Raw genomic sequence first — 19,654 nt, forward strand, 5'->3', positions numbered from 1 at the left:
GGGTCCCACCTCTGATCTGTTGCATCAGAACCTCTGGCGAGGAGGTGGAGACATCATTTCTAAAAAGACTCACTAGTGACTCACCTGCACATTCTGGGTGAAGAACCACTCTGACCCCCTTGCAGTCTGGATCTCACCCCCAAGACTCTAAGTCAAGGGACTTCCCTGGGGGTCCCGTGGTTAAGAATCCACCTGCTAATGCACGGGACATGAGTTCGATCCCTGGTCTGAGAAGATTCCACATACCTCACAGCAACTAAGGCAGAGTGCCACAACTACTGAGCCTGTACTCTAGGGCTCGTGATCCACAGCAAGAGAAGCCACCACAACGAGAAGCCCGCACACAAGTAGAGAGGAGCCCCCACGTGCCCCAACTAAAGAACGCGCACCAGCAGCAACGAAGCCCCAGCGCAGCCAACAAACAAAACAACCTCTATGGCAACCGTTCTTTTAGTGTCCACCCAAACCCCCGAACCCAAGTCCGGCTGCTTGCTCAGAGGTCCCGTGAATGTACCTGTTCTCCTTGGCTCACACACTCCACGCTGCGGACCACCGACCCTCGGCCTGGCTTCTGTGATGCTTCGAGCTGTCTGCTTGGTCCTCTACCACCTACATCCACTCTTTTTCTGTCTCCTTCGTCATCTCTGCTTCTCCCTCCCCTCTCTGAATGGAGATGACCCCAGATCTGTCCATAGCTCTCCTACGGTCATCATCCATGCACTCTTTGGCGACCTCACCTATTCCCATGGATCTGACCATCTTCTCTGTGCAGACAGCTCCCAGATCTACGACCCAGCCCTGGCACCTTGCTTTAGCATCAGTCTAGTATTCTTAACTGCCCTCTGGATGTTTTCTTTGGGATTTTCCACTCACGCTACACAGTGAGTCTGAAAACAAGCTCTATTTTCCCCCTCGGAGCCAGCTCTGCCTTCCGATCTCACAGTTTGTGTTAACGTCAGTCAGATGGATCGATAAATCCTGCTTTTCTTCTTTTATTTTCACTGCTTCCGCTCCCGCTTCAGGCCCAGTTATTTCTCAGCGGGAGCCTCCTGGTTGGTCCCCTGCCTCACCCCCATCCTTTACACTGATGCAGACCAGTCTTCTCTGTGTATCACCGTGATGCTGCCAGCCCTTCAGGGGATCTTGTAGTGGCTTCCTAAAGCAGGTACTCATCTAACGGGTGAGAATGCTTTGCCTGGCATCAAGGACCTTCCTCTCTGCCATCTCAGGCCCCCATCTCTTTCTCCTCGTACTCAAGTCCACCTAGACCATCCCCTCACCACCTCCAAATGTACCTGCCGTGGGCCTGCCCCAATGGTGCCTTTAAGCCAGATGAGTCCAGCCACACAGCAGCCAGTGAGCACCTCACGAGATGTCCTGCCTGCCCCGGGTCTCAGCCTCCTCGTGGAAGCAGTCCTGGGCCTGCTCTCCTCCTCTCTGCTTTTTCCCCCTTCTCTATCTCCTGCTTTGTGCAGGCATCTCCCCAACTCTTGGCCTTTCTCTTCCACTGCCATCCAGTCTTCTGCCTGCCCCTGAGCCCAGGTGTTGCCCAGAATTCTCTCCATTTCCCCAGGCCTCTAGTGGCCAGGAAACCTCCCCACTGCAGCACCCCTCGGCCCCAGGACCCAGCACAGGGCTGGTCCCCCTGGGCCGTCTCCCAGAAGGTGATGGGTGCCAGAATTTCCTGCCTCAGCATCTGCTCCGGCAATCCTTTCAAGCTGAAGTGGATCAGCCCCCCTCCGCCTTTGTCCTGCCTGTTGAAATCCAAGTGCCCTTCAGGCACCACAAAGCCCCTCTTCAAGAAGCCTCCAGGATTCTTCCCTGCCCTGGTGGTTACTTCCCTCTGTGAGTACTCTTCATAGAACTGGGCATCACATTATATTCTCTCTCTGCTTAGGGCTCCTCTGGTGGCTCAGATGGTAAAGAACCTGCCTGCGGTGCAGGAAGGACGATGTCCTGGAAAAGGGAATGGCTACCACTCCAGCGTTCGTGACTGGAAAACCCCGTGGACAGAGGAGTCTGGTGGGCTACAGTCCATGGGATCACAAAGAGTCAGACATGACTGAGTGACTAACACTTTCACTTTCTGGTTAGTTGTATCTTTATTAGTCTTTCCTACTATCAACTCTTTGAGGATAGACATCTAACTCATCTTTGATCTCCCACCACTTAGGACAGTGCCTAACCCATCACAGGTCATCGGTAAATACCTGTTGAACAAGAAGGAATGAATGCTTTACAACAGTTTCCTCACTGTTCCATGGAACACAAGTGGTCTCATAAGATATTACCTGATATTTCATGACCAATTGAATTTGGCACATGAATTGTCCCACAGAGAACCAAGTGCTCATAAACCTGTAAAGGCGCTGATACATCCTGAAGCAAAGAAGCTAGTATAATGATGATTCACTTGGCAGATTAGCAAATATATTTATAGGACTTAAAGAGACAGAAAATATGCAAACAGCGCATACAGCTTAATATAAAAAAAACCAAATAACCCAATCAAAAAATGAGCAGAAGACCTAAACAGACACCAAAGAAGACATATAGATGCCCAACAGAAACATGAAAAGATACTCAATATTGCTAATTACTAGAGAAACACAAATCAAAATTACAACGAGGTATCACCTCACACTGGTCAGAATGGGCATCTTTATTTTTTGAAGTCTACAAATAAATGCTGGAGAGACTGTGGAGAAAAAAGAATCCTCCTACACTCTTGGTGGGAATGTAAATCGGCGCAACCACTATGGAGAACAGTAGGGAGTTTCCTTAAAAAACTAAAAATAGAGCTGCCATATTATCCTGCAATCCCACTCCTGGGCATATATCTGGAGAAAACTCTTAATTCGAAAAGTTACATGCCTTTCAATGTTCATTGCAGCACAACTTAAAGGAGCCAAGACGTGGAGACAACCTAAATGCCCATCAGCAGATGGACGGATAAAGAAGATGTGGTACACCACGCACACACACACACGCACACACACTCACACACATGACACATACACACACACACGCGCGTGAACACCAGCATCGTGAGCCAGCTCCTTGCAGTGGCCATGTCTGCTCGCCCAGCCTCTCCTTAGGGGAGGGTTTTCTCTGTGATACGATCAACATAGGATTTCTAGTGCCATTTCTTTTTTGTCACCTGGTGGATGAGGGTTCTCTTCACTTCCTGTTCGCCTTTATGGAATGGACAAAGGAGGCATGAGATGTGCAAGGTGGGTGGAGATAGAGGACAGGAAAGGACTCACCCCCGTGGCTTTCTGCTTAGTGTAGGCGTATTTGTCCCGAGTCATTCTTTCAAAACGGTAGGTGGGTGCAAATGTGATTTCTTCTTCCTCTGAAATCAAACAAAAGGGTGGTTTCAGTTTTGACTCCCCATGTTTCACATCTGGGCAAGTTTGCCTCTTTTCCAGGCATCACTCTTCCCTGCCCGGTGAGGATGTTTGGGAAAAAGGGAGACAGAACGATGGACGGAGGGGGCCCACGAGAAAAGGATGGTGGTTCTCACCAAAGTGCAGGAAAACCTTCTGCTCCTTCCTCTCCATGAGCAGCTGGTCATGGGACAGGAGGTCTGCATACTGCTGCTGCTTGATCTTCTGAATGATGGTTTCTGCCTCCTGGGGCAAAGACATGGCCGGGCCACTGGTGAGACGACCCCTTCACCACATGACAAGCGGCACATCACCCACATGCCTGCCATACCGGGACTCCGAGCTCCCAAAGCTGCCCCAGACCCGGGTTCTAGAGATGTCAGGTTGGTGCTTATTCACACTCAATCATTTAATAAGGAAAACCCTGCAAGTATAGTGAAGTATCAACTCAATCACAGAAGTTTCTGGCTCTTCTAAATTTGCAGAGGGACACTATTTTTGGACACGGACTTCTGGCATCCTTTTTATAAGACTCCCTTGGTAGGTACGTCTCCCTTGCTCTCTCATTGTCTCTGTGAGACAGCTTGTTCATAAGGCCACGAAAGGATCTGAGACCCTAGCCCCTGAATCTGTGGGCAGCAGGCCTCTGTGATCTGGGCTCAGACTCCGAGAGTCACCATGACGTTGGTGGGCTGTGCCAGCCTCGGGATCCAGGTGTCCTCTCTCCCAGGACTTATGTTACATCCGCTCTGGCAGACGCACTGGGCCGGCCCTCTGGGGAGTGAATGGTTGGGATGGCCCCTAATTGGGAAGGGTCGGGATCTGTGGGGCCCCTGTCCCCCCCATCCCCTCTGCCTGCTCAGTCAGGGGGGAGAGGAGGAATTCTCGAGAAGCATCTTGTGAGGGAGGGAGGGGTTGGGGAGGGTGAGGAAGGTGCAGATGGGCCAAGAGCCACTGAGGCAGAGGGAGGCCCAGGAGGTGCAGGATGTGGGACGCCTGGGGAAGTGTCCGGGAGCAGAGCCCCAAGGCCCAGGTCCAATCCCACCGTCAGAGATCTGTGGCGACCCGAGGCCGTCCTCTCAGGCCGATTGTGCTCTCGACTGTAAACTCAGGTCTGTCTCCACTGTCCCCTCCCCCAGCACAGACACCAGTGCAAAGAACCCCTGTTACCCAGGGAGCAGACAGGTGTGGTTCTGCTCCCAGGCCTGGCCCCTGCCCCCTCTTTCAGGAGCACAAAAATGACCGTGTCTTGTTCTTATCACGTCCAGGGGCCATGCCAATTCACCCCCTTCCCAGAGAATCCTTTGCCTTCCCCAAGGGAGCAAGGCCGTCTGTGCCGGGGCCCCCCTCTGACTGCTACTCATTGGATGGGTGTCCAAATTCAGGACTGTCTTCCTTAGGCTACCTGGTGACCCATGATTCGGGAAAAAAGTTGAGCTGGTCCCCACAGACTTCAGCCTTTCCTTGGGATCTGGGACTGGTGAGTTGAGAGACTGCTGCTGGTCAGCTAGGGCACTGGAGGGGCAGAGAGATGGTAGGGAGGGGTGGCTAGAACAGGTGTGTGGGAAGTCGGTGTGAGCAGAAAGTGAAAGTGAAAGTCCTCAGTTGTGTCCGACTCTTTGTGACCCCATGGACTATACAGTCCACAGAATTCTCCAGGCCAGAATACTGGAGTGGGTAGCTGTTCCTTCTCCAGCGGATTTTCCCAACCCAGGGATTGATCCCAGGTCTCCCACATTGCAGGCAGATTCTTTACCAGCTGAGCCACCAAGGAAGCCCAAGAATACTGGAGTGGGTAGCCTATCCCTTCTTCAGCAGATCTTCCTGGCCCAGGAATCGAACCGGGGTCTCCTGCATTGCAGGCAGATTCTTCACCAGCTGAGCTACCAGGGAAGCCCAGGTTGAGCAGAGGTGAATGGTAAAGAAAGGCAGTGGCTCCATAGTTGGAACAGTGTCGAGTCCCAGAGGAGTGGTCCCTCTGGACCAGCTTGGTCTGTGTGTCTCCACGACCTCCACCCTGAGCCAGCTCAAGGGAGCCTCTATCCTGTGCAGCCCCCGGCCCCAGGCAGAGAGCCCCTCACCCAGGTGGGCAGCTCCACACGGTAGTTGAGATCCCCGAGCCAGAAGAGGTGGGTGAAGCGGTGAGTGATGTTAAAGGAACTCAGCTTCTTGTCTCCCAGGGCCAGAAACCGGAGAATATTCATATAGTTCTGGTTTCGCCTAATGGAATGAAAAGCAGCCAGCTTAGCACGGGCTCACGGGTCCCCTACTCCACGGGCCGGGAAGTCAGAGGGGGACATGTGGGGAAGTGAGACTTAAGTCTCCAGCAACCACCCATCTGATGTCGTCCCTGGGCTGGACTGGGAATGCAGGGCGGGGCCCCAGGAGCATCTGCTCTGCAGAGACTCAGTCATCAAGATTCACCCACACCCCTGCGCCGCAGTTGCCTTTGATGAGATCACAGGAAAAGTCCTTAGAGGCCAACAGGGCAGGGTCTTGGCCGAGGGCTTACGGGGTTTAGGTGTTGAGGTCTGTCTGGGCAAATAACCCCAAAAGTTGCTCTCGGGGAGTGAGCTCCATTACCTGAGTTTCTTTTCGCTTCCTGAAGTCAGGTGGCTGTTAACAAATCCCAAGGAGGTTCCGTTGAACATGAACGACACCCCCACGGCTCCCTTGTTCCCTAAAGGGAGGAGGAGAAGGGAGAAGTCAAAACACCCGACAGGCAATGTGGCTAAGTGGTGGGAAATCAGGGTGAAGCCACGACACTCATCAGGAGAGAGCAGGTGTGGGGAAAAGTGGAGGCCACGGAAGCAAAGGAGCAGCTTCATCTAGGTTGACAGATGGCAGGGGATAGTGACTGAGGCAGGGGGTGAGATTCCTCTAGGACAACAAGAAAACGGGGTGAACAGCTGGCAGCCTTGGGGTTCTCGGCAGGTCTGAGGGAGGATGCTGCTGGTGTTAAGTCATCCTGGCATCACGCTCTAAGCAGATGTGTGTGTGTGTGTGTGTGTGTGTGTGTGTGTGTGTGAGAGTTTCCCCACAGGTCCAAGCAGGGCTATCAGAAATACTCAGAAACCTTGAGAGAAAGAGGTAGAAGGAGGAGCCGGTGGCTGGGGTGGGGCTGACCTTGCACCAGCAAACCCCAGCTTCCTGGAGAGGCCAAAACCTGCACTGAGACCCGTGGTTCTCAGAGTGCGTTCCCCAGCCCAGCAGCATCAGCACCACCGGGGCACTTGGTGCAAGTGCGCATCGCAGGCCCCGCCCCGGATCTGCTGAATCAGAGCTTTGGGACTTGCTGTTGTTCAGTCGCAAAGTCTTGTCTGACTCTTGCAACCCCATGGGCTGGGCTGTAGCCCTTCAGGCTCCTCTGTCCATGGGATTTCCCAGGCAAGAATATCAGAATGGATTGCCATTTCCTTCTCCAGGGCATGTTCCCGACTCAGGGATCAAACCCGCATGTCCTGCATTGGCAGGTGGGTTCTTTACCACTGAGCCACCAGGGAAGCCCTTAGTCACCAAGTTATATCCGACTCTTTGCGACCCCATGGACTACAGCAGTGCAGGCTTCCCTGTCCATCACCATCTCCCAGAGTTTTCTCAGACCCCATGTCCACTGACTTTGAGAGTGGGAGTCAGCAATCCCTGTCTAACAAGTCCTCTGGGTCAGGAGTTCGGCCAACACTGTCCCACCACCAGCTAAGGGCGGTTTTTACATTTTCAAATAGTTGGGGGAAAATCAAAATAATATTTTGATTAAATTGATATGAAATTAAAATGATATAAAATTCAGAGTCTAAAACATTTTACTGGAACACAGCTATGCCCTTAGATAGAGTCCAGTAGTTATGACACAGACAGCATGACCTGCAGAGTCTGAAATATTTACTCTCTAGCCTTTTAGAGAACAAGTCTGCTGGCCCTGCTCTAGGTGCTTCTGACACATGCCAAAGTCTGGGAACCTTCTCTGCCCATCATGGCAGCTGTGAGATGTGCTGGTCTTGAATGAGATGGGCTGTGAGCATAAGAGACACAACAGAATTGTAAGCCTAGTAGAAGAATAGAGTGTAAGATAGCTAATAAACCTTTAAACTGAATACCCATTGAAATGGTAATATTTTGAATGTACGAGCCCTGGGGGCTCGGACGGTAGAGAATCTGCCTGCAGAGCAGGAGACCCAGGTTCAATTCCTGGGTCGGGAGGATCCCCTGGAGAAGGGCGTGGCAACCCACTCCAGTATTCTTGCCTGGAGAATCCCATGGACAGAGGAGCTTGTCGGTCTACAGTTCATGGGGTCACGAAGAGTCGGACACGACTGACTGACTAACACTTCCAGGAGGTTTGATAAGATAGATTGTGAAGATTGACTTTCCTTGTTTCCTTTTCCTTTAATTTGGTACTCAAAATGTAAAACCACCCAGCTGGCTAACATTCTGTCTGGGCTGGACAACGAGATGGCCCCAGGGACGAGCCAGGCCTGGTCTCCTGACCCAAGGCTCTCTCCCCTCTGCCCTGGCGATGACTCCCTTGTCCCTAGGAGGCCCCTCCTGTCAGCTTTCTCCCCAGCCTGGGGCCTAGGTTTAAGGCCCTGCCCACCACGTCGTTGTCACACGGCCTTGGGCAGGTTTGGGAACATCATTGTAGCCTCCAGAGCCGTGTCTGTGAGTGGGGCTCACAATAGTCCCTGCCTCCACAGGGTGTTTGTATTAAATGATACACAGCAAGCACTTAGCACACACAGCCTGGCACTGGGTCCACCCTCTCGGAGGTCTCAGCTCTTCCACCAGTCAGCCAGCACCCAGTGAACTCCTGCCCTGTGCTAACCATGGCTGGGAGCCAGTTCAGGGGAGGGAAATGGGGGGAGATTGGCCCAGAGGAGAAGAGGAGGGGAGGGAAGCAGGGACTGGAAAATGGTGCACGGGAAACCCCCTGCCTCCAAGCTGCTCTCCAAGAGCCATGGAACTCGGACTGCCTGGGCCTGCTGCCTCCCTCTCTGGCCTTGGCCCGTCACCCTGTAAGGCAGAGCCCAGTGACCACAGGGGCTTTGCTTTGCTGCTCCTGCCACGTGGAATGCTCCTCCCATTTCCTCAGCCCTCTAACTTCTCGGAGAGGCCCCTAGACCCCCACCCACCTCAAGTAGCCCCTGGAGCCGCCCACCCCCTGCCACACACTCTTTGCCGGCATGCTCACTCCCCACCATCCTGCTGTCAGTCTGTCTGTCCAGCTGTGGGAGCAGCCCTGTGTGCGGTGGACAGGCGCCTCGGGAGCCCAGCACCGTGCTGGGTTGGGTGGGGGCACAGTCAGCTCCGTCCCGCTGAGGGTGGTCCTGTCTTGTAACGGGAGGTCTGAGCAGGCTGTGGCCGGCAGCTGGTGGAGGGGGCAGGCAGCCCCACAGAGGGGCTCGGAGGGCTAGAAGCGGGTTCCTGGGCAGCAGAGGGCGTGGGCGTCAGAGCAGGGCAGCTGCTGCCACAGGAAGGAAGGCGGACAAGTGGGTGTGGACGCGGGCAGCTTGCGGTTTGTCAGCAGAAAGGCTGAGGAAGCTTTTCACGTTCAGTGGCGGCAGATCTATTTCCTGTCACCTCTGGGGCTCTGTCCCGTCCCTGATGCCAAGCACCAGAAATCGTTGGCCTCACCCTCAGCGCCACCCATGGCCCCCGTGTGGGTGCACCTGCCCCCATGCCCTCCCTGCCACTCACACACAGACTGACAGACTGACACTCACAGACTGACAGACTCACATTCACAGACACACACACAGACAGACTGACACACACACAGACTGACAGACTGATACTCACAGACTGACAGACTCACTCACACACACACACACACAGACTGACAGACTCACATTCACAGACACACAGACTGACAGACTGACACACACACAGACTGACAGACTGACACTCACAGACTGACAAACTGACAGACTCACCTTTGACACTCACAGACTGACAGACTGACAGACTCACCTTCACAGACACACACACAGACAGACTGACACTCACACAGACTGACAGACTGACACTCACAGACTGACAGACTCACTCACAGACACACACACAGACTGACAGACTCACACACACAGACAGACTGACACTCACACAGACAGACTGACACTCACAGACTGACAGACTCACACTCACATAGACTGACACAGACAGTCACAGACTGACAGACTCACTCACACACACACACACAGACTGACAGACTCAGACTGACTGACTGACACAGACTGACAGACTCACATGCACACAGACTGAGAGACACACTGACACAGACAGACTCACACACACACTCACTGACGGACAGATTCACAAATACACACAGACAGACTGAAAAGACACAGAAAACTCACACACACATTCACATTCAGACTCACATGCTCTCTTACACACACAGACTCACAGATACACACACACACACACACACACACACACACGCAGCCCTCCGCTTCTGTGTCAGTCCTCTGAAGCAGCCTGACCGGTCCCACTGGCTCACGGCTGAGAGCAGCGTTTCCACCTCCGCCTGAGTCTCTCGATCTAGACCAGAGGTCACAACCTACAGCCCGTGGCCGAATCAAGCCTCCGCCTCGTCTGTAGGCACAGTTCTCTAGAACATGGCCGTGCTCTTCCAAGTTCCCGCTATCTGCAGCTGCTCTCGTGTGCTGGCAGCGGGGCTGAGAAGTTGCACATAGCCTGAAAAGACTAACATATTTACTACCTGACCCTTCACAGCACGGCTATTGACCCCTGTCCTTGATCGCTGACACTCAAGGTGGGGTCTGTCAGCCAGCAGCCCTGACACCACTGGGAGTTCGTCAGAAACACAAAACTGTCTGGCTCCTCCTGAGAGGTGCTGAGTCAGAACCGCATTCTGGCAGATCCTCAGAAGCACTGGGGTAGACCCCGAGTGCATGTAGTCTGGGAGGACCATCTGGAGCAAGTGGAGGCTGGGAGGACCACCCATCCCAGAAGGGATAGACACGCGAGTGTGGGCAGAAATGAGCTTACGCAGAACACACCCCCCCCACCCCGGCTCACCCAGCGTGTTGGCGATGCCCGTCTTCACGTTGTCGGTGCAGATGTGGCTGATCCGGTTCTCGTGCTCCGGCTTGGCCAGCACCACGATGCGGATGTTCCAGAGAGTGTGGATGGCGATCTGGAGAGGGGGACAGTGCTGTGACCCTGGGCCAGGACACACTGCTTGACCCCAGAGCAAGGGTTTCACACCCAGCCCTCTCCCTCAGGTGTGGGGCGGCCTGCCGGTCATCCCTATACTTTAGGGGACCCCTAAGGATACTTCACAGGTGATGCAAAGTGTCTTAAAGATAGGGCCAGCACTGACTAGATTTCAAGGAAGTAAAGGTTACCTACAAGCTCGGGCAAGGGAGAGGGACCACACCAGTGATTAGCAATGCCCAGGGACACCATTAATTATTGGATACAGGTGACCTTCTCTGGCCCTGAACGGCAGGGGGACCACTGAGCACACTCTTGCCCCGGAGATGCTCCCAACTTGCCAGGTCCACTGCCCTGGTGTCCCACCCGGGGCCATGGCCCCCACTCACTGTTTTAAAGGTCATGCTGGTGATCTCTTGCAGGGAGTGTTTGAGTATCTCCAGCCACTCCTTCTCTCCCAGGGGGTCCTCCTGGGTCCCGATCACATAGATGTCATGGGGGATATAATCAGCTGAGTCATCCCGCGTCTTTCCCTGCCCCTTGGAGAGAAACCAGGACGTGATCTTCTTGGGAGGGGGGGCGTTACCTTCAACAGCAAAACCCAACACCAAGTGAGTCAAAGGTACATCAGGAGAAGTCAGAACAGATGTAGGGGAAACATGGTCAGGGGTGGGGCAGGGAGGGTCACAAAGTCACTGAAAACCAGTCAGTTTTCAGTGAAACCCAACGAAATACCTTAGGTACAGAGCTAGGTACTATCATGTCCCAGGATGTTACATTGCTTTGTAAAGACAGCATTAAGTTTCAAAGGCTAGAAGCACCCAAAGATTCCACATAGCAACTTGAACTCATAGCATAGATGTCAGCCACTGTCCTAGTCGTTGGGGCTATAGTGGTAACTGGGACACAGGCCTTGAGGAGATTACTCTCCATTGTCTCCATTGAGACAGCACTGTCAACTGACAGGTTTAGGATGGAGCCTTCTAACCCACAGTTAGGAGACAGCAAAGCCCTCATTGCACAGGAGAGGTCTTAGCCAAACACTGAGAGAGGCCATGCAGGAGTCAGCCAGAGGAACCGAAGAGCCTGGAGCCCCTACCCACTGCCCACCTCCACTGCCATTGCAAAAACTGAGCCGAAACAGCTCAGTAAAGAAACAATGATAAAGATTTATTTCCCCTCAAATCTTGGAGGTTGAGTCAACATTTTTTCCCCCAGAGAGAAAACCGTCCTGGCTCACGACTGCCAAGAAGCCAAGAACTGGAGTGACCTGACCTCTGCTCCCACTGTGATTCAGGGTGGGAACATAAGCCCTGGGGCCTGGTGGTCTCTGCTCAGGGAGACCCTCCCAATCTGCCCTAGTCAGTTCCTTCCATGGCGTGTGAAGGGCATGTCTGCAGCTGTTCACCTGGACGGTGCACAGCCAAATCAAAGACTTCCATGCTTGCAGAAGGAAAGAGGGGAAAGGGCCAGGTGCCTGTGGGCACGAAACCCCAGGTGTTAGAGCGGAGGGACTCAGGCGGCCAATAAGAAACAACGGCAGAGAGTGAGGGACACAGGAACTAGGCCAGCATTCTGTTGGGTTGACCAAAAAGTTTGTTCCAGTAAAACCCAAATGAGATTTTTTACCAACCCAATACTTCAGCGTGGCTGTGACTCTTCAGGTTTCTTGGGCATGAAGACCTGGGGAAGCTGAGGCTAGTGCAACCAGGATGGGGACAGCTCTCCTGAGTTCCCTGAGTCCAGCCCATCTTCCACCCAGCGACAGGCCAGGGGTCCCATGCAGCTTTTTCATTCAGATTCCCACTCCTTCTGCTCAGCCACTTCCTCCCAGGTGACTGGTCTACTGTATCGGGAGGGTGGTGGTCCTGATTCTGCTCCAGACCAAAGTGGGGGAGACATGCCCAGTTAAATTCAAATTTCAGATAACCAATGGATACTTTTTGGAATAAGTATGTCCCGTGCAGTATCTAAAATTCAAATTGACTGGAACTTCTGTATCTACTCAATTTTTTAAAATTTCTAATTGAATATTTAAACTAAGTAATTACTTAGTATAATTCATATTAGTGTAAAAATGTGTATTAGCACCTGAGTATACACTATGCATGTTTAGCACAAAGGATATTTGGTGTATATTTGCACTTCTAACTGAACTGTTATACTAAATAATTATTTAGTGTAATTATATTCAGTATACTTACTATAGTATGTTATTGTATTTAAGATATTATATTTGGTATATATTAGTATGTAAATATACATAGCATATATATTTAGCTTAATATATATTTAGTATGTATTTCTGCTTCCCAGGGGGCTCAGTGGTAGAATCCACCTGCCAATGCAGGAGACACGTGTTCAATCCCTAGGTCGAGAAGATCCGCTGGAGAAGGAAATGGCAACCCACTCCAGTACTCATCTTGCCTGGAAAATTCCATGGGCAGAAGAGCCTGGTCGGCTACAGTCCATGGGACAGAGAAAGAGTCGAACACGACTGAGCAATTGAGCACACACAGGTATGTCTTTCTAGCTAAATTCTTATACTAAAAAATATAGTTGTTTGTTGTTTACATGAAATTCAAATTCAGCTGGGCATCATCTTTTTTTTTTCTCTTTCTCGCTCAATAAATCTGGCAGCCCAAATCAAAGAGGTTCCTTCTTCCAGGCCTGAAGCCCCTTGGCGAGTTGCCTAAGGCTGGAAGGTGGCCAAGGGCCCCTTCACCTATTTATTCAAACTCTTTACCTAAAACTTTCCATTTCCATACAAACTATGTATGTAACCCCTTTCAGCTGCACTTGGCGGCTGAGAATCCCAGCGCTCCTTTCTTTTGCCTCTGGTCTCAAGATGGGTACCCGCATCTAGGGGCTGGGGGTGGGGCAGACAGACGAGGATGCCAGAGGCAGCAAAGCAGAGCCTGCAGGCAGGACCGGGAGGCAGACCCACCCATGTTCCAGGTGCCGATAAAGATGGTGATCATGTCCGGCTCTGGCTGCTCCGAGTGCTTGTTCTTCATCTGCTGGAGGAGCTGGCAGAAACCTTCTCTCTTCTAGGGATTGAAGGGTAGACAGACTCAGAAAGGCCTCTGCCTCCCTGCACATGACACTTTCAAAGGGCTGGTCAGCTTCGAGAAAACTGGAGGGAGAGCGGATCAGTGCCGACTTCCAGCAGAGCCATCTGGAAATACGTGCCCGAGGTCTTAAGAGAGAGGCTTCTCTCTAACCCCGCCCTTCCTCTGCAAGGACCCGACTAAGGAAAGAACCAGGGACCCTGAGAAGACCCGACCACATCGTGGGGACAGCAGCACGTGTTTCAACACAGAAAATCCTAGAGGCCTTCGTGTCCAGCCCTAGGAGGCGAATTGCTAACTGTTTTATGGGTCATCCACAGGCTAGAAGACCATAGATTTTAAAAACTTGGGTGCAAAAACACTTCATCAACAAGGGTGGATGGTCGAGATACATTGTTTGGCATGAAAAGCCAATTGACAGAAAGCTATGAACAGCACCACTGCATTTGTATTTTTCAAAAAACACACAAAACCATCCTGAAGGATAGAATCCAAGGATTACTAGTGTATATGAGTGTTTCTATTTTAAACTTTTTATTTGTATTGGTTATTTTTTACCAATAAGAATTAGATTACTTATGTAATGAAAGAAAATTTAAACTAAAGAAACTAATAGAAAGGAAAGACCCCATGAAGTCTGTCCTTCCCTGTAGTCTTCACTTTGTTGTCCTGGTACACAGCAGGGCACAAAGTTGATGCGGCCCTTTCGTAGCTTAGCAGAGGTGGGCGAATCAGGTGCGCCCGAGTTTTCGGCTGCACCATGTGAAATTAGCCATGTTTGACTGTCTCAGACCTCTGTAGATGGCAATCTCCTATCATTCAATCTAATTTAATTGCAAATCTAAGTTGCGGCTGAAGAAAGCAGCTCACTGAGAATTGTGATGGCCGTCTTTATGGGAAATCTGCGTTTAGGGGCAGCTCAGAACTACGTGCCTTGGTTTACCCTTGCGCCTCATCTTCTGAGCATGTGACCATGAGCAGAAGTGGGTTTTGGACCTCTGTCCACGTGCCCAGCATGATGCCTCCCCCACCTGTTTGGAACCCACTTCCTTGTTTCTCCCCAGTTCCTTCTCTATCATTCCTCTCAGTCCTTTTCACCCTCTCAGCTAATTCTGGGACCCACAGAGTCCCCACCAGCCTCCTATCAGCTCTCCCCTGCCACACAGGTAGACACGGCCGGATTCCAGCACTCGATGGGGCGGTCCCTGTGGGCCTGTGCCAGGAGCCCTGTCCCTCCGCCGAGGGGCCGACACTGTCAGCAACCCGTGACTTGCTGGGAGCCCGTGCCTGGCTCAGTGGAGCTGCACGCTGTAGGATAAACAGCAGGGCCGCAAGGCTGGGTTTCTGCACCTGGTTGGCACGTGTGAGGTGAGGGCTCAGGTCAGAGACTCTGTCTCTTCAGATGCCCCCACAATGCCCAGATCCCAGTTTCTCCATCCGCCCACCCACCTCTTATTCTAGCAGCCAGACCTGGTAGAGAATCTCACTTCTGCTTGGGGGCTGTGCAAGTGTAGAAATGGAGGGGGTGCTGGTTGAGACAGATTTAAATCTGGGGTGTCTCCGAGGGCCTCCGGGTGCATCCCAGGGAAGCTCAAAGCCTCCCAAGGGGGCTCAGGGCTGGTAAGACATGGATGATAAAGGAGGCACTCTTCCACAGGCCGGCATGGTGGCAGAGGTTGCAGATGGGGCTACTAGCTGGCCTGCACCGCCCCCACCTTCCTGGGCTTGGCTTCAGGTGGGAAGCGGGTGTGAGAGCTGAGCGAGCTGACGGTGCCCGGTACCCACTTCCAGGCACACAGCAAGCCTCAGAAACCATGACTCCCTCACTGCCCCCCTGCCTCGTCCTAGGGCTTTGTGGTCACTTACTTTGGAGTCAGCAAAAACGTACTCCTTCCGCAGGGTCTTCTCCTTCTCTGTTTCCACCAGGATCACCAACTTGTTCAGAAATTTCTGAGACTTGATGAGCTGCAGGACTTAAGAGGGATGGAAGTTTACTCTTCTCATCACCCTCCAACACGTGCAGAGTCTCCAGGCCACTCTGGCACTCTGGCACCTGACCTCAGCAGTCTGACTTTTCCGGGCCCAGGCTGAGCACCAAATCTGCGCCTGGTCTCCCAGATTCTTGCTCCTCGCTGCTCTTCCAGGGAGGAGCTCAGGGTTGGGGAAGGTGGAGCCTGGGACGGGAGGAGGCGGCCTGACCAGGGCAGAGACAGCGTGCCTGTCCATCTTTTCAGCTCCCTCCCTCCCTCTCCCTTTCCTTCCTCTCTCTTCCTCCCTTCCTTCTTGTGCTTGTTTGCAAGTTATATCTAAACGAAAAATTAAATATTTGTACTTCTGTCAGTGATTAAATGAGGCTCAAGTCATTATGAACAATAGTACTTCCCAGCTCCACCTCCCTCCAGTGTCCTGCTCCCTAGAGGCACTCACTTTCAATTCCCTGAATGGATTTTTTTGTTGTGAATGTTATTAATAACTTCATGTCTTTCAATAAGATGCTTATATTGCTACTTCCTGGTGTTTCAGTCTTACGTACTTCCTATTACATATGGACTTCCCACCATAGAGGATGAAGATTTAGCTCTCTTTAGCATTTACAGCCTCTTTCCCCACCTCACCATTCCCCTCCCCCTGCCCGTGTATAATTTCAGTGCTTCCACCATCCCTCTAATAATTACATCATCATTTTGGCCGGATAAGCATTCCGTGTTTGTTATGGGAATGCTCTTAACAGACAAGCCTCGATTGCTTTCTTTTTCCTACACAACTTTCTGTTTTTTTCCTGGAGTTAATTGCCATATTGTTCCATTGGTCCAAACTCTCTCCCTCTGTTAATTCTCTTTTCCACAAGGCCAAGAGCTCTCATCAGTTTCACTGCCCTGAGGGCTTCTCTCCCAGGGCCTCTCTGGGTCTTCTCACCGTGAGATCAGTGATCTCAAGGTCTGATGCAGAGCCATGACTTAGGGCCCGCCCTCTCCATCATCCAGGAAATCCATTCACCTCTGTCTCACTTGTATTGGACCCCACGTCTTCACCTTCCTCAGTTTACGCCTTCATTTTGGTAGAGCAACATCTCTAGCAGCTTTCCAAGAAAGGGGATGGGGCGAGACACTTTTGGAAGCTTCGAATACCTGAAAACCCTATACTCACACTTCCCTGACACAGCTCTAAGTTGGGAATAATTTTCCTCCGGGCTCTCGAGACCCTGCTCCTTCATTTCTGGTTCGCAGCATTGCTACTGAGACATAACATGTCATTCTGATCTGCCTACATGCAGAAGAGTTCACAGGCAGGCCTGACTGCTGTCCTGGGAGAGTTTGCTTGAAGGTGGCCCTTGGTTGGCATCCAGGACTTCGGATTTGGGAAGGGTCCCCAGCATGCCAGGAACTAAGAGCAACTCACTACGCCTGTGCTAGCTGTATGAACAGTGTGGTTTATGCTGAATACTAGTTTTCCTCCTGGGCTACAGTCCACGGGGTCACAAAGAGTCAGACACGACTGAGCGACCAACACTAACTGGGTTTCCCCCTGAGAGTCTGGACTCTGGGTGTGTACCAGGCTGAAGGCGCCTCTGCGACCAGTTCAGTTCAGTCCAGTCGCTCAGTCGTGTCCGACTCTTTGCAACCCCATGGACTGCAGCACGCCAGGCCTCCCTGTCCATCACCAACTCCCGGAGTTCACTCAAACTCATGTCCATTGAGTCAGTGATGCCATCCAGCCGTCTCATCCTCTGTTGTCCCCTTCTCCTCCCGCCTTCAATCTTTCCCAACATCAGGGTCTTTTCAAGTGAGTCAGCTCTTCACATCAAGTGGCCACAGTATCGGAGTTTCAGCTTCAACATCAGTCCTTCCAACGAATATTCAGGACTTATTTCCTTTAGGATGGACTGGTTGGATCTCTTTGCAGTCCAAGGGACTCTCAAGAGCCTTCTCCAACACCACAGTTCAAAAGCATCAATTCGGGCGGCGGGGGTCGAGGCCCGGGCTCGCGACCCGCCGCCCGCACACCGCGCGCATCCGCGCCACCCTCGGCCGGCGGCGCAGCCCTCCGCCCGCAGGATGGACGGTGCGTCCGGGGGCTTGGGCTCCGGGGACCAAAAAAAAAAAAAAAAAAAAAAAGCATCAATTCATCAGTGCTCAATTTTCTTCATAGTCCAACTCTCACATCCTTACCTGCTTACTGGAAAAACCATATCCTCGACTGGACGGACCTTTGTTGGCAGAGTAATAATGTCTCTGCTTGTTAATATGCTGTCTAGGTTGGTCATAAGTTTCCTTCCAAGGAGTACGCATCTTTTCATTTCACTGCAGTCACCATCTGCAGTGATTTTGGAGCCCCCCAAAATAAAGTCTGCCACTGTTTCCACTGTTTCCCCATCTATTCATTCCCCTATGTGACCAGTCCCCAGTGAAATCCCGGGATGCTGAGTCTCTAACAAGCACCCCTGGTAGGCGGCATTTCACGCGTGTTGTCACAGCTCGGCGAGGGATGAGTTCAGCTCGTCCTGTGTGACATCGAGGGGAGGGGCTCCTGGAAGCTTGTGCCTGGTCTCTCCTGGACTTCCCCCCAGGCATCCTTTCCTTTTGCTGACTGTACTCTATGTCCTTTCAACTGCAGTGAATCACAGTGATATGACTTCATGCTGAGTCCTGGGAATTTTCCCGGAGACTCAGTTAACCTAGATATGATCTTGGGGACCCATGTTGTTGTTTAGTCGCTAAGCCATGTTCAATTCCTTTGCGACCCCATGGACTGTAGCCCACCAGGTTCCTTTGCCCATGGGATTTCCCAGGCAAGAATACTGGAGTGGGTTGCCATTTCCTTCTCCAGGGGATCTTCCCGACCCAGGGATCAAACCTGAGTCCTTTAACGTCTCCTGCATTGGCAAGTGGGTTCTTTACCACTGAGCCACCCAGGAGGCACTGGGGACCCATGACACAATCTGTAATCTATCTTTTGCTTTGAAGTTTTGGGGATCTTTTCTTAGAATCCAGTATTGTGAGACTTTTCAACATTGCATATGCCTCAGGCTATGTTGGAATATGGTGGGCCGTTTTTAGTCTGGAAACTGGTGTTGTTCAGTCCTGAGGACTTTTCTTGAATTATTTCTTTAATGAGATTTCTCACCGTTTCCGTGTTTTCTCTGACTGACTCTGATTATGCTGGTACTGGATCTCCTGGACTGGTCTTCTAATTTTTAAAAACCTCTTCTTTCCTGTTTTTCTTCCTTTTATCCTTTTGTTCTGGGAGTTTTCCTCAATTTTATCTTTCCACCCTTCCTTTGAGTTTTTATTTTAAAAATTTCTGAAAAAAATTCTGCTACAATGTTTTATTTCTTCTTACCCATCTCCTTCCGCTCCATTCCTCCTCCTCTTTTTCTTCACTTTTATTTTGTTCTCTGAATGTTCCTTGAATAGCATTCTGTTCTGGTTTCACGGCCCAGTTTCTTTTAAACCATCATAATTTATTTGCTCCAAGTTTGCCTTTTTGCTTATTTCTGCCTTGAGTCTTCTCCTATTACAGGCTTTCCTCCAATGACGGGGGTCCTTGGGTCCCAGCAGTGACAATGGGGGACTGCCCAGCAAGGCTTCCCCACAGGGTGGTCTCATGGGCTGATTCATGGGGAACCTCTTCATGGCAGTGTCTTTAGATTTTTGTTCCTGGGTTGGTCATCTTCCTGCCTGCAGGTAGAGGGCCTGGCTGGCAGCATCCCCAGCTGGGCAAGGATGAAGGCTAGCATCTCAGCATTCAGAAATACCTGTTATCGAGTCCTCTGTATTTGGTAGATTCCTCTGCCTTCATCATGCCTGGGGTCTCCCAGTCCCTTACCTCCTTGAAAATAAACTGTAGGTCTTTGGCCTAATGTGTGAGGGGGAAGCCACTGGCTGTGTGGAATGGACGGGGATCTGGTGGGTCTAAGTCTTTAAAAAGATTTTTATCCAATCCTGCTGTTTATTACCGCAGCTTCACCCTCACTCCAGGCGCCCCGATACTATCAATTCCTCTGACCTTTGTGGTTCT

At 51.6% G+C, this 19,654-nt stretch overlaps 1 protein-coding gene across 1 annotated transcript in view; it reads right to left on the bottom strand.

Moving 5' to 3' along the window:
* The window catches only part of INPP5D (inositol polyphosphate-5-phosphatase D), a 137,809-nt gene that overhangs the window by 27,146 nt on the left and 91,009 nt on the right, over positions 1-19,654 (bottom strand). The window contains exons 10-17 of the mRNA XM_027967486.2: positions 15,503-15,609; positions 13,513-13,615; positions 10,955-11,151; positions 10,428-10,545; positions 5,973-6,069; positions 5,471-5,609; positions 3,527-3,635; positions 3,267-3,355 (exon numbers count right to left, since the gene is read on the bottom strand). Coding sequence (XP_027823287.1) covers positions 3,267-3,355; positions 3,527-3,635; positions 5,471-5,609; positions 5,973-6,069; positions 10,428-10,545; positions 10,955-11,151; positions 13,513-13,615; positions 15,503-15,609 — 959 coding nt within the window. The remainder of the gene's footprint in view (positions 1-3,266; positions 3,356-3,526; positions 3,636-5,470; positions 5,610-5,972; positions 6,070-10,427; positions 10,546-10,954; positions 11,152-13,512; positions 13,616-15,502; positions 15,610-19,654) is intronic.

The sequence above is a fragment of the Ovis aries genome, chromosome 1, assembly GCF_016772045.2.
Source record: "Ovis aries strain OAR_USU_Benz2616 breed Rambouillet chromosome 1, ARS-UI_Ramb_v3.0, whole genome shotgun sequence".
In the NCBI taxonomy this organism is placed as follows: Eukaryota; Metazoa; Chordata; class Mammalia; order Artiodactyla; family Bovidae; genus Ovis; species Ovis aries.